Source organism: Barbus barbus (assembly GCF_936440315.1).
Source record: "Barbus barbus genome assembly, chromosome: 32".
Taxonomy (NCBI): domain Eukaryota; kingdom Metazoa; phylum Chordata; class Actinopteri; order Cypriniformes; family Cyprinidae; genus Barbus; species Barbus barbus.
Window position 1 is genome coordinate 8970860 of NC_136760.1, and position 12820 is coordinate 8983679.

The following is a 12820-nucleotide window of genomic DNA, read 5'->3' on the forward strand; positions in this document are numbered from 1 at the left end:
CAAGGAGGGGCAATAAAAAGATCTGCCGTACCTGAAGGGCGAGCTCTGCCCAACTTGTGATTTCCTGTTGTTGTGTGTTTGCTACAGTGTGTTGTTGCTGTTAGCTTGCCTGTTGTGTGCAGTGTGAATTTTGGTTTTGAGTTAAATTGTCAATCTCATTTCCATTTTTGTATATTTTGTAAAGTATTGTAAATACTCTTATTGCACTTGGAAGCTGTAGGGGGTGAGTGCCATTTTCTTTGTAAATGTTTTCTCCTGGTTTTCATTAGATAGGGAGTAAGGGTAACATTGTATTTTTATTTAGTTTTCCTTTTGTTAGGGAATTTAGTCTTTTCTGTTAGGAGCTAGCTTGGTGTTTGTTTGTTGTTTTGGCCTTTGCTCACCCCTGAAGTTGTGCTTTCACTTGTAGTTTTGTAAATAAATGTATAAAGGATCTTTGATTGCTGATTCCAGTTTATGTTGCGGCCTTAGCCTAGACAGGGTCGTAACAGTGCAAACGTTTTGCGAGTGAATGCAAAGTTTCTCATGGGAATGCAAAAGTTTTGCGAGAGAACGCAAAACATTTGAAAAATATTTTTTCCTCCCACCCAAGGAAAAAATTTTTGCATTCACCCCGAATTATTCCCACCACCATGTCCCTTAAGGGGCTCCGTACAAATACACAAAGTACTTTGCAAAGACATGTTGTTTAAAAGCTATTTTCCTATACATGAGAGACAATACATTTCAGTAAGCTGCAGTGTGTCTTCAGCATATATATTTTAAACCAATATTGTTTGTGCTAGTATTACTGTCACGAATCCGGTTTATGAACTTCCGTTCATTCACCACAAGAGGTCGCTCTTCCATCATATTGTCTCTCACATTACACAGACTGTTACACCTACACTGGACTTCAGTTCCCACAATCCGTTGCACTCATATGCACTCAACTGCAGCCAATCACACACCTTACATAAGCCATGGACTTCCTCAATCAGATGACCTATTGGTTGCGCATATTGCTAAGCTAGTGATAGCAACGCGTAGTGATGGTGAAATGAAGCTTTTCAAAGCACCAAGGCTTTCCCCTCGAGTGTATCATAAAAAGGTTCATTACTCAAAGCTTTCCAACACTGCGCTCACTAACGACATCTTGTGCTCAAAAGGTGAACCTGATGCATGTCCCAGATGGCCCATTATTATAATAATCATTATTGTATGTATATTGTTGATTGTTTGATGTAATAAATCACTTTCTGCTCTGAAAACTCCAAAAGCAATACAATACAATTCTTCTGAAATAATGTTTTTCTGCGTGGATGCAGTACACAATAGCGTATTAATGAATTCATGAAAGAATTTGTAAATGGGATAAATTAACTTGTACAGAAACAATTTTTTTATGAATGTGCTTTGTTCAACACATGCAGCCTTATTCACATAAGCTTTATCCTTATTCCTAAACCCATGGATTCATAGGCAAGGCTCATGTAGGCATATATAATCAAAAGAAAAGGACATTATTGTGGAATTGTGAAATGCTTGTGAACTGGTTAGTGAAAGTGCATGTTTAGCTCTAAAATGTCTCAACATGGAGGATGTGTTGTTGTAAGGAAGCTGTTGAGGACAAATTAGGCACTCAACCTACATAAGGAGGTCACATGTATTAATATATTGAAATTCTTTTCCTACATTATGTAGGCCTATTATTTAACTTTTTTATTATTCATTAAATAGCTGCTGACTCTCTCTGCAGGTGAGCTGTCGATGGTCAGTGGGGGGTGGTCAACGGAGTTTCTCCTGAAGTCCATCACAACCTCCTTTGTCTTCTCCATATTGAGGGACAGATTGTTAGTGCCACACCATTCAGCCAGCTGTGCCACTTCCTCTCTGTAGTGCGTTCCATCGTTGTTGCTGATGAGACCTACCACTGTTGTGTCATCAGCAAACTTGATGATGTGGTTGGAGCTGAACTTGGCAGTGCAGTCGTGGGTCAGCAGCGTGAAGAGCAGCGAGCTGAGCACACAGACTTGTGGGGCCCCTGTGCTCAGTGTGGTAGTGCTCAAGGTGTTGTGGCTGACACGGACTGACTGAGGTCTTCCGGTTAGAAAGTCCAGGATCCAATTACACAGGGAATTGTTAAGGCCCAGCAGGTTTAGTTTATTTATGAGTTGTTGTGGGATTATTGTGTTAAATGCTGAGCTGAAGTCAATGAACAGCATTCTAACATAGGAGTCTTTATTTTCTAGGTGGGTAAGAGCCAGGTGGAGGGTGGAGGAAATTGCATCGTCCGTAGAGCGGTTTGGACAGTATGCAAACTGGAGTGGGTCGAGTGTGTTGGGGAGGCTGGTTTTGATGTTATGCATGACTAGCCTCTCAAAGCACTTCATCGTGATTGGAGTCAGTGCTATGGGACGGCAGTCATTGAGACAGGACACAGGTGATTTCTTTGGTACCGGTATGATTGTTTTTGTGCAGGTGTGTCATTCTGCATTTCAAACCGTGAATAAAAGTGGATGAGTGCATCGGGGAGGGATGTGTCATCATCACAGACCTGTGGCGGGGGACATTATTCCACAATAATGTCCTTTTCTTTTGATTATATATGCCTACATGAGCCTTGCCTATGAATCCATAGGTTTAGGAATAAGGATAAAGCTTATGTGAATAAGGCTGCATGTGTTGAACAAAGCACATTCATAAAAAAAAATAGTTTCTGTACAAGTTAATTTATCCCATTTATTAATTCTTTCATGAATTCATTAATAAGCTATTGTGTACTGCATCCACGCAGAAAAAACTTTATTTCAGAAGAATTTTATTGTATTGCTTTTGGAGTTTTCAGAGCAGAAAGTGATTTATTAAATGAAACAATCAACAATATACATAAAATAATGATTATTATTATTATAATGGGCCATCTGGGACATGCATCACCTTCACCTTTTGACCAGAAGATGTCGTTAGTGTGCGCAGTGTTGGAAAGCTTTGAGTAATGAACCTTTTTACGATACACTTGAGGGGAAAGCCTTGGTGCTTTCAAAAGCTTAATTTCACCATCACTACTCTATATACCTATTTGCCAGTTTTCGACCCTGCCTGTGTTTGACCACGTCTCTGTTTAATAAAAGCTCAGCATATGGATCCACACGCCTCTTGTCTCGTCAGCTTTGTTACAATAACCAGTAGAAAAGTGGAAGCTATCAACAGGTAATGCACGCTGTGTGCTGATGTTTGAAATGCAGCAGCTATAACAATCTGTAACGCCACTTTAAAGAGCTTCAAAATGACATTTACCTTTGTAATAAAAATTACAATTTGAAAGCTGAGAATTTGTTTTATTAAAAATAGCATAACACAAAATGTTTGTTTATAAATTGTTTCTACACAAATGGCTCATACAGCACATCACACAATACTAAATCTATTGTACCTGGGCTTGTCTTTATGTGCATGGTCTTTCTCTCGCCATTCTCTTGTTTTAGTGTCAAATTCCCATCCATCACCTAAACAAAAGAAATATGGAATGTTTGCAAAAAAATTTGATGGTTATAATTATAGATATGACTGCTTCTATGGAAAAAAAAATTATGAAAAATGTCTTTGAAACAAAAAAGCATGCTGAATTGCACTAACTGAAAAAATAATTAATTGCATTAACAGCGCTTGCATTTTGATGCCTTTTTTAGAGCTTGCATTTTTAGGGGCTGAAATATAACAGTTGTTTATTTAAGCAGTGAATATTTCAATTAATAATTCAATAATCCATATTTACCTTCCAGAGTTCACTTGCAAAATATTAAATCTGGTTCAAAATATGTGTAATATTGGACTGTCAATTTTAAGTCCATTTTATTTCACTTTACAAATTTGCTTCCACAAATTCAGTGGTTCAAATTCGGCAACCTCTAAAAATGCAAGCCCTTGTCATTATTTTTCTTCCATACTGTAATTTCTAAAATCTTGACACAAACATACTTAGGACCTCCCCAGAAGTACTGAGGCCTCCAAACAGGAAGAGTGTGTCATCTGAGATAGCAGTCAGTGTGTGAAGAGTGCGGCCCCGTGGGAGAGAAGCAGCCTGATGTTCTCTATAGGTTCAAAAAGAGTAACAATTACATGACTTATATGAATCATGAATAGTTTGGACTGAATAATAATTTAGCTAAACAGTCTCATGACATGATGCAGAGTCCATTTAAGATTGACCCTATAAAGTAAAGTCATCACTAATGCTTTATCCTCAATGTCTTTAAATGTTTCACATAATCACAATGGATGGATCTACAATGAAATAATACACTATAGAAGCACAACAACAGAAAAGAGCTTCATTTTAGTATATACTTTTAGACACACTTATAGTTGTGGTTATCACTGCTGTGTAAACAGAAACTTATACTTTCTACATGTTTAGGCTCATACAGTCTATCTGGTAATTCTGTGCTGATATGCGAACTGTGGTTTAGACAGCACTAAAAGGCCTTTGCATAGATATCATATACCAAACATTTTGAAAAACTTGAACATAAGTATTGAACTTCTGTATTTAACTCATATTGCACTGTATACTACAGATGATTCATTCGGCAGCTTGTTGAGAATATGTGTCCTAAACTACTCAAAACAACTGAATAGAACAATGAGAACATTGTATTCACATTTTCTTTAGCAAATATACAGATTTAGTTTAATAAAGTGAGAGTGCTGCTGTGTTAACATTTACTTTTCCATGGCAAGCATGCTCCTTTATCTGTGCAGGAAACACTGTGTTTAAAGAGCAGAAGCACTTTGTGTAGATTGTTCAACTTTGATACTGTGCTCTTTTTTAATGAATAATGTAATCAGGTCAGTTATTCAGAGAAAAACTTTACTTACATTTGTGTCCATGTCCATGTTACCAGATCTAAACAATGAATGTCTATAATCTGCATTTCCTGAAATGACAGAATTTTCAGTATTCCATGAGGAAAAATAACTTGACTGAGTGAAAGTGACATGCAGCCATTGCCTTGGTATTGAGAGAGCGCTGTACGTTCACTCCCCCCACCTACAATTTCTGCCAGACCTGAGACTTGAACTCGCAACCTTTAGATTACAAGTCCGACTCTCTAACCATTAGGCCACGACTTCACGATTGTGATTGCGTGAGGTGTTCGTGTGATTAAATGAACACAGACGACACCAAAATTGGATGAAAAGCTGTGAACAGGCTATAGCTTTTACTGAACTAACAAAACATCTTAACTCTTAAACAAAACTTTCTTAAAGGGAAAACATAACAAATGATCTATGTGAATTCTGTGACATCCTTAAATCTATGCCGCCACAATATAGTATTATATTTCTTGCTATAACAACCAGAGCTTAAAGGCACACTCTAGGTGTGTCCCAATTCACATACTTAAGCACTATCGAGTGCATGAAGTCTGGAACTTAACTGTCACAGCTTTAGTTACATACTAGAGGTGGCAGAGCTATCGGATTTAGATGTTGGATGAAAAAGGCCCTGTCCCAAATGGCACACTTCATGTGCACTTGTGGTCTTGTAGACTTAAAAAGACCATAGAGTGTCTTTTGCCATTTTAGGCTTCAGAAGGGTGCTCGTGAGCACCCCCTATGTGTTCTTGACAGAGCATGTGAGCGGAGTGGAGCAGGAGCAGGTGGGCATATTTCCTTGGGAGCAGAGAGCGTCTTTCTGAATATTCCGCTCCGCTCGCTCAACCCAAAATGCCCTTTGGTAATTTCCTAGTTCGAGAATCTGTGGAATAAGCAATAGTTTGTCCAATGTTTCTAAAAGTAAATTCTAATATCCTGTGAAGATTGACAGACGTTTTAATAGACTGCATTTCCCCGCAGTTTTGGTCTTTTAGAAAGTGTGTTTCTTTTATTAACGCCACTAAATAATTCTTTAGTTGCATTTCATCGTGCTTTTCATGGGCCTGATAAGCAAGGTGTATTTTGTGAAATTCTATGTGCATTTATTTCATATTGTGTGCATGCTTTGAATGTTCTGTTGCACAATAACTGAAGCTGTGTTTTCATGGAAATATAGTAGGCCTAATGAAAATCAAATAAAGCCTACTTTTTCAGTTATTAAATTTTTTAGGAAGGTTTGCCAAGTAGCTTCAAAAACAAGACATGTTTTTAAATTAATAATTTTAATTTAATACATTTAAATGAATAAAATACATGAACGTCACCCTGAAACATAACCGTCACGAATTTCATTATAAACGGGAAAACAAAATTAGGGTTGGAGTGAAACTCTCCAGAACTGTGGCTCTCCAGGACCGACGTTGGCCACCCCTGCACTAGGTTAAGACCATAGTGCAGACTAATAAGTGCATAGTGTACAGTGTCATTTAGGACAAAAAATATCTGTAATTTTTTGTTCATGTTTTGTAGGTCAATAGACTTCTTAGAGTTATAGTGACACCTAGCTGACAAATTAGCCGAATTTTCGTATGATCAGCCCAGACTGGTGACCAGAATCTGGCCAGTCAGTCTGCAGATTCTGAGTCAGTCCGTTTTGACATCACACTTTGCATTTCGCATGTAAACGTGTTGTCGGCATGGAAGTTCTTCACTGTGAGTGAACAAGACTCGTGCTGCATCTCATTTCAGAGGCTACATCCAGAGCTTTGGGCTCACCGCGGGCTCTCTGTGAGCAGCCCACACTAGCAGACTGCCCACATTAATCCCATGAGGGCCCAGTGTGGGCCAGGCCGTTCAGTCCCAGAGCAACTTTTGTATCCTTTGGGCCCATGCAGGTTTTGTGTAGGCAGGCCTGTAATGCAACTAGGAGAATACAAACAACATTAACTGGCCATTTTTTAGCCACTCATTTGAACTGGAATGGCTCAAACCAAAATATTCCTTTTCAGAACCTGTTGTTTCATATACAGTAGGCCAGGGATCCTCAAATCTGGCTCACGTCATCCGACTACTCCGCTCCACTCAGAGGACTGTAAGAGACTGTTGTGTTTTTGTGTTTACGGAAACATGGCTTAACAACAGCGTACCGGACTGCGCCATACAGCTCGACCAGCTAACATGCTATCGAGCTGACAGAGCTCTCGTCGAGGGAGGTAAGATCCGCGGCGGCGGGCTTAGCGTTTACATCAATGATGCACGGTGTCACGACGCTGTTGTGGTCTGCAAACACTGCTCACCCTTGGTGGAGTTTATGATTATTAAGTGCCGGCCGTTCTATCTACCGAGGGAATATTCAGCCATACTGCTAGTTGCTGTATACATCCCTCCCAGCTCCAACAACAACATCAGGAGTGAGGCGCTAAATGAACTGTACCAGCACACCAGTGAGCAGCAGACAGCCCACCCAGATGCTTTTCTCATCTTGGCCGGGGATTTCAACCACGCAGACTTAAAGAGTGTGTTCCCAAAAATACATCAACACATAGACTTTCCAACAAGGGGAAAAAATACCCTGGACTTTGTTTACACCACCCAGAGAGGAGCTTACAAGGCCCTCCCCCTCCCCCACCTCGGAGCCTCAGACCACATCACTGTCATGCTAATGCCTGCATACAGACCGCTCGTCAAAGTCATCAAACCAATACACAAACAGATTCAAGTGTGGCCGGAAGGGTCGTCAGAGGCACTTCAGGACTGTTTTGACACCACTGACTGGAATATGTTTAAACAGGCTGCCACATACAACAACACTACAGACCTCCAAGAGTACTCGGAGACTGTCACTGCCTACATCTCCAAGTGCATTGATGATGTAACAGTCACAAAGTCCATCACTGTCCGGGCCAACCAGAAGCCGTGGATGACAGGGGAAGTCTACAGACTGCTGAAGGCTCGGAACGCTGCCTTTAGAGCTGGAGATGAGGAGGGCCTGAAGACAGCTAGGGCCAACCTATCCCGCGGCATCAGAGAGGCCAAGAGACAGTACTCCAGGAGGATAGCCCATCGTTTCAGCGACAGCAGAGACTCTCGGAGCTTGTGGCAGGGGATACAGACCATTACGGACTACAAGCCCCCACCACAGACCTGTGACAGCACCATCCCCCTGCTGAACGAGCTGAATGCCTTCTTTGCTCGCTTTGAGGCACAAAAGGAATAAGGAAGATGGCGGCGCGATCGATCGCTGCGGCTGCTCCGGGTCCCAAAGACGGTGCTTTTATGTCGTTTAATGTCATCTGTTCGTCTCCAAATAGTGTCAGTTTACCGCTAACTCTTAAGGAAATCACCCCAGAATTCATCTATGATCGCCAAAGTCTTTTGGATATCAGCAACGCTTACGTACACCAACTCTCGCCGGCGGCTACTGAGAAGCTACGAGGCCTTTGTTTACTGCTGGAGCCGGACCTCGAGACCGCGGCCTCGCCTACTGACGCTACCCGCACAAGGCAGCGTCGCAAGCGGTGTGAGAGAGGACGGAAGCGCGGTAAGCGCGGAGGTATACGAGCTAGGCTAAGAGCTAACCCCTCAAGACCGGCTCTTCCAACACTCATGCTCTCAAACGTCCGCTCTCTGGAAAACAAACTGGACTTAATTCAACTCGGTCGATCTACACAGCATGAGGCAAGGGACTGTTGCGTGTTTGTTTTCACCGAAACATGGCTAAACGACAACATCCCGGACTCCGCCATTCAACTGCACGGGCTATCCCACTTCCGAGCGGACAGAGATTCATCACTGTCTGGTAAGACACGCGGAGGTGGCTTGTGTGTTTATATCAACAAAGACTGGTGTAGCAATGCTGCGGTATTATCAAAACACTGTTCATCGCTGGTGGAGTTTATGGTTGTGAAGTGTCGACCGTTCTATCTGCCGCGGGAGTTCACGGCCATTGTTATCGTTGCGGTTTACATCCCCCCGTGTGCAAACGTTAGGACGCGCTTCGTGAACTGTATAGCGCCATCAGTGAACAACAAACAAAAAACCCCGACGCCTTTTTCATCATAGCCGGTGACTTCAACCACGCAAACTTAAAGACAGTTTTGCCAAAGTTCTACCAACATGTGAACTTTGCAACAAGGGAAAACAACACACTGGACTTTGTTTACACAACAGTTAAGAACTCTTACAAGGCTGAACCCCGCCCCCACCTCGGGTACTCAGACCACATCACTGTTATGCTAATCCCAGCATATAGACCACTTCTCAAACTCACCAAACCGGTTGAAAAGCAGATCACAGTATGGCCAGACAATGCCACCTCAGCACTGCAGGACTGCTTCCAGGACACAGACTGGAACGTGTTTAAAGAGGCAGCCACCTACAACAACCACACAGACCTGAATGAGTACACTGAAACTGTGACTGCTTACATCAAAAAGTGCACTGATGATGTGACAGTCACCAAGACCATCACCACACGTGCAAACCAGAAGCCATGGATGACAGCAGAGGTTCGTGGGCTGCTAAAGACCAGAGATGAAGCATTCAGATCAGGAGATAAAGCAGCCCTCAAAACAGCAAGAGCCAATCTGTCCTGTGGCATCAAAAAAGCAAAACGGTCATATGCCCAAAAAATCAACAACCACTTCACAGACAGCAGAGACACACGGAGCCTGTGGCAAGCCATTCAGACCATCACAGACTACAAACCCCCGCCACAGGCCTGTGATGAGGACACATCCCTCCCCGATGCACTCAACCACTTTTATTCACGGTTTGAAATGCAGAATGACACACCTGCACAAAAACTGCCCACACCTCCCAACGACCGGGCGCTCTGTCTGTCTCCAGCCGACGTAAGGAAGACCCTATCTAGGATTAACCCACGCAAGGCTGCGGGTCCTGACAACATACCTGGCCGTGTTCTGAGAGACTGTGCTGCACAGCTGACAGATGTCCTAACAGATATCTTCAACACCTCGCTGAGTCAGGCAGTCGTCCCCACGTGTTTCAAATCCACAACAATCATACCGGTACCAAAGAAATCACCTGTCTCAATGACTACCGTCCCATAGCACTGACTCCAATCATGATGAAGTGCTTTGAAAGGCTAGTCATGCATAACATCAAAACCAGCCTCCCCAACACACTCGACCCGCTCCAGTTTGCATACCGTCCAAACCGCTCTACAGACGATGCAATTTCCTCCACCCTCCACCTGGCTCTTACCCACCTAGAAAATAAAGACTCCTATGTTAGAATGCTGTTCATTGACTTCAGCTCGGCATTCAACACAATCCCACAACAGCTCATAAATAAGCTAAACCTGCTGGGCCTTAACAATTCCCTCTGTAACTGGATCCTGGACTTTCTAACTGGAAGACCTCAGTCAGTCCGTGTCGGCAACAACACCTCGAGCACTACAACACTGAGCACAGGTGCCCCACAAGGCTGTGTGCTCAGCCCGCTGCTCTTCACACTGCTGACCCACGACTGCACTGCCAAGTTCAGCTCCAACCACATCATCAAGTTTGCTGATGACACAACAGTGGTAGGTCTCATCAGCAACAACGATGAAACACACTACAGAGAGGAAGTGGCACAGCTGGCTGAATGGTGTGGCACTAACAACCTGTCCCTCAATGTGGAGAAGACAAAGGAGGTTGTGATGGACTTCAGGAGAAACTCCGTTGACCACCCCCCACTGACCATCGACAGCTCGACTGTGGAGAGAGTCAGCAGCACTAAATTCCTGGGGGTGCACATCACAGAGGATCTCACCTGGACCACCAACACCATGTCACTCTCCAAAAAGGCACAACAGCGCCTACACTTTCTCCGCCGGCTGAAAAGAGCAAGTCTCCCTCCACCCATCCTCACCACATTCTACAGAGGCACCATTGAGAGTGTGCTGACCAGCTGCATCACTGTCTGGTACGGGAACTGCAGTGCTGCTGACCGCAAGACCCTCCAGCGGACAGTGAACACAGCTGCAAAGATCATCGGTGCCCCTCTCCCTTCCATCCTGGACATCTTCCTTACACGATACTCCAGCAAAACCAACAGCATCGTGAAGGACTCCACCCATCCCTCCCACAGTCTCTTCCAGCTCCTACCATCAGGAAGACGGTACCGGAGCATCAGAGCCCGCTCCGCCAGACTGCTCAACAGCTTTTTCCCCCAGGCTGTGAGAGCCCTGAACTCAAACCACCCCGCCCCCCTCTGAAACCCCATGCAAACCCCTACCTCCTGAACATGGACCACCCCCCACCCCAAACCTTACCACACCAAAGAAAAACTGTATGGAACTTTAATTATTTTTTTATTTATTTTATTCTTATTTTTCTTTACACTATGGACACTCTCCTCTATGTGCACTATGGACACTTTACACTATGGACACTCACACTCTACACTATGTGCACTATGGACACTTACACTTTACACTATGTGCACAATCTCACAAAAAACTCAGCAATATATGTATGTTTACATGCTCATGCGCTACAAATCATCCTGCACTGTTCCCCAACCAGCTGCTGACTCAAATGTCTCTCTTTGCACATGTACAGTATTTGTGAAGCATTCGTATAGTTGTATTTTTTATCCTTTTAGTTTGTATAGGGTAAATACTTTAAAGGTTTATAGTGTTTTTTTTACTTCATTGTTGTAATGTCTGTATTTATGTAGCACCGTGGTCCTGCGAGACACGACATTTCGTTCCACTGCATGTCCCCACATGTAGCGGAATGACAATAAAGCTCAACTTGAACTTGAACTTGAAAACAGCACCACTGCACAGAAGACTCCACCTCCTCCCGGCGACCAGGTGATGACGCTGTCCCCGGACAGCGTGAGGAGGTCCCTCAGCAGGATCAACGCACGCAAAGCTCCGGGTCCTGACAACATTCCTGGGCGTGTACTGAGAGACTGTGCAGTGGAACTCACTGATGTCTTCACAGACATCTTCAACATCTCACTAAATCAGGCCGTTGTCCCCAAATGCTTCAAAGCTACCACCATCATTCCAGTCACGAAGAAGTCATCTCCATCCTGTTTCAATGACTACCGTCCAATAGCACTCACTCCTATTCTCATGAAGTGCTTTGAACGGCTAGTCATGCACCACATCAAGTCTGTCCCCCCCCCCCCTCACTTGACCCCTTCCAGTTTGCATATAGGTCCAACCGCTCGACCGATGATGCCATCGCCACTGCCCTCCACCCAGCCCTCACACATCTGGACAAAAAAGACTCATATGTCAGGATGCTGTTCATAGACTTCAGTTCAGCACTCAACACAATCATCCCTCAACAGCTCACACACAAACTGGTCCAGCTGGGGCTCAACACCTCTGTGCAACTGGCTGTTGGACTTCCTGACCGGGAGACCTCAAGCAGTTCGGGTTGGCAGTAACACATCCAGCACCATCACACTGAACACTGGGCCCCCCCAAGGATGTGTGCTGAGCCTCCTCCTCTTCACTCTGCTGACCCACGACTGCACACCGTCACACAACTCTAACCTGATCATTAAGTTTGCGGATGACACAACTGTGGTGGGTCTCATTAGCAACAGAGATGAGACAAACTACAGGAGTGAGGTGAACCGTCTGGCCGGGTGGTGCAGTGACAACAATCTCTCTCTGAATGTGGAGAAGACGAAGGAGATTGTTGTTGACTTCAGGAGAGTACACACTCAGCATGCCCCTCTGACCATCAATGGTGCGACTGTGGAGAGAGTGAGCAGCACCAAGTTCCTGGGTGTGCACATCACAGAGGACCTCTCCTGGACTAACAACACTGTAGCACTGGCCAAGAAAGCACAGCAGCGTCTCTACTTCCTCCGCAAACTCAGAAGAGCCAGAGCCCCGACCCCCATCATGTGCACCTTCTACAGAGGCACCATCGAGAGCATCCTAACCAGCTGCATCACTGTGTGGTATGGCGCTTGCAACGCATCC

General features: G+C 44.1%; 1 protein-coding gene across 3 annotated transcripts in view; it reads right to left on the reverse strand.

The window, feature by feature from the left end:
* Positions 1–12820, reverse strand: part of LOC306852481 (kelch domain-containing protein 1-like) — a 61728-nt gene that overhangs the window by 27017 nt on the left and 21891 nt on the right. For all 3 annotated transcript variants that reach the window (XM_079389355.1, XM_079389354.1, XM_079389353.1), the window contains 3 exons: positions 4861–4919; positions 3961–4073; positions 3416–3488 (listed from right to left, as the gene is read on the reverse strand). In XM_079389355.1, coding sequence (XP_079245481.1) covers positions 3416–3488; positions 3961–4073; positions 4861–4919 — 245 coding nt within the window. The remainder of the gene's footprint in view (positions 1–3415; positions 3489–3960; positions 4074–4860; positions 4920–12820) is intronic.